Raw genomic sequence first — 1,227 nt, forward strand, 5'->3', positions numbered from 1 at the left:
TTATTTAGAATTGTCACTGTAGATGGTGAATTCCTTATCTTCAGTAGGTAAGATTAGCACTGGCGTGGATGCAAGTTTTTCCTTCAATGTCTGAAAACTTTTCTCGCCACCTTCGTCCCAGATGAACTTGGAATTCTTCAGAGTGAGCTTGGTCAGCGGTATAGCTATGGAAGAAAAACCTTTGACGAACTTCCTGTAATAACCTGCCAGTCCAAGAAAGCTCCTGATGTCTGTGGCGTTCTTAGGTTTTGGCCACTCTGTAATTGCCTCAACTTTCTTGGGATCCACTGATACTCGTGCTTCCGAGATCACATGTCCTAGAAAGGATACACTCTTAAGCCAGAACTCACATTTCTTAAACTAGCTGTTTTGGAGATATCTTCAGCCTTGACCTTCAGTTGGTGGTATCCAGTCCTCAGATCCAATTAGAAAAGATGGCGGCTCCTTTAAGCTGATCAAACAGATCGTCTATCTTTGGAAGAGGGTACTTGTTCTTGATTGTGATCTTATTGAGTTCTCTATAATCTATACACAATCTCATACTTATATATTCCTTATTCACAAACAGTACTGAAGTTCCTTATGGAGACGTACTCGGTTGGAATTGCTTCTTTTCTAGCAATTCTTCGAGTTGTTCTTTTGGCTCTTGGAGTTCAGTTGGCATAATTCGGTATGGTGCTATTGAAATTGGTGCAGCACTGAGAACCACATTGATTTGAAATCAACCTCGTGGTCTGAGAACATCTTGAGAATTCTTCCAGAAAAACGTTCTGGAATTCTCGCATCATTAGGATATCTTCCAGCTTGAGCTCAATTTCTTCTTGCACTTCGTTCACCATTTCTAGGCAAACTTCTTTGCCTGATTTTATGGCTTTCCAAGTCTGGGAGGCAGAAAAAATGTATTTCTGTCTCTTGGCATTGCCATGATACCTTATTTCTTCTTGGTTCACGGTTTGGATCTTGAAATTCTTACTCCGGCAATCTGCTATTGCACTGCTCTTAGATTACCAAACCATCCATATGATGACATTGAAATCTACCAAAATACTTGGAATCAAGTCGGCACGGAATATATGCGAAAAGATACTGATTTTATTCTATCTTAAAATTATCACGATTATCATCTTAAAACTTAAAACCCATACAAAATCTTGGAACTTAACTCAATATCAATCTATACTCTACTGATTTAAATCCCAAAGATTATAACTCATTCGTCATAAAATA

The 1,227-nt window shown here is 38.6% G+C and overlaps 1 protein-coding gene across 1 annotated transcript; it reads right to left on the reverse strand.

Moving 5' to 3' along the window:
- LOC140803610 (uncharacterized mitochondrial protein AtMg00860-like) lies at window positions 1-839 on the reverse strand. The gene is made up of 2 exons (XM_073159516.1): window positions 707-839; window positions 1-317 (listed from the first exon to the last, which is right to left on the reverse strand). The coding sequence occupies exons 1-2, from the start codon at window positions 837-839 to the stop codon at window positions 1-3; spliced, it is 450 nt and encodes a 149-aa protein (XP_073015617.1).
- Window positions 840-1,227: the final 388 nt, after the last annotated feature.

This window comes from Primulina eburnea, chromosome 1, assembly GCF_022965805.1.
Source record: "Primulina eburnea isolate SZY01 chromosome 1, ASM2296580v1, whole genome shotgun sequence".
Taxonomy (NCBI): domain Eukaryota; kingdom Viridiplantae; phylum Streptophyta; class Magnoliopsida; order Lamiales; family Gesneriaceae; genus Primulina; species Primulina eburnea.

Coding starts and splice junctions, on each gene's coding strand:
- LOC140803610 (XM_073159516.1), bottom strand. CDS start 839: ATGGTGAACGAAGTGCAAGAAGAAATTGAGCTCAAGCTGGAAGATATC. Junction 318..706: donor GTTGATTTCAAATCAATGTG/GTTCTCAGTGCT, acceptor TATCCTTTCTAG/GACATGTGATCTCGGAAGCA.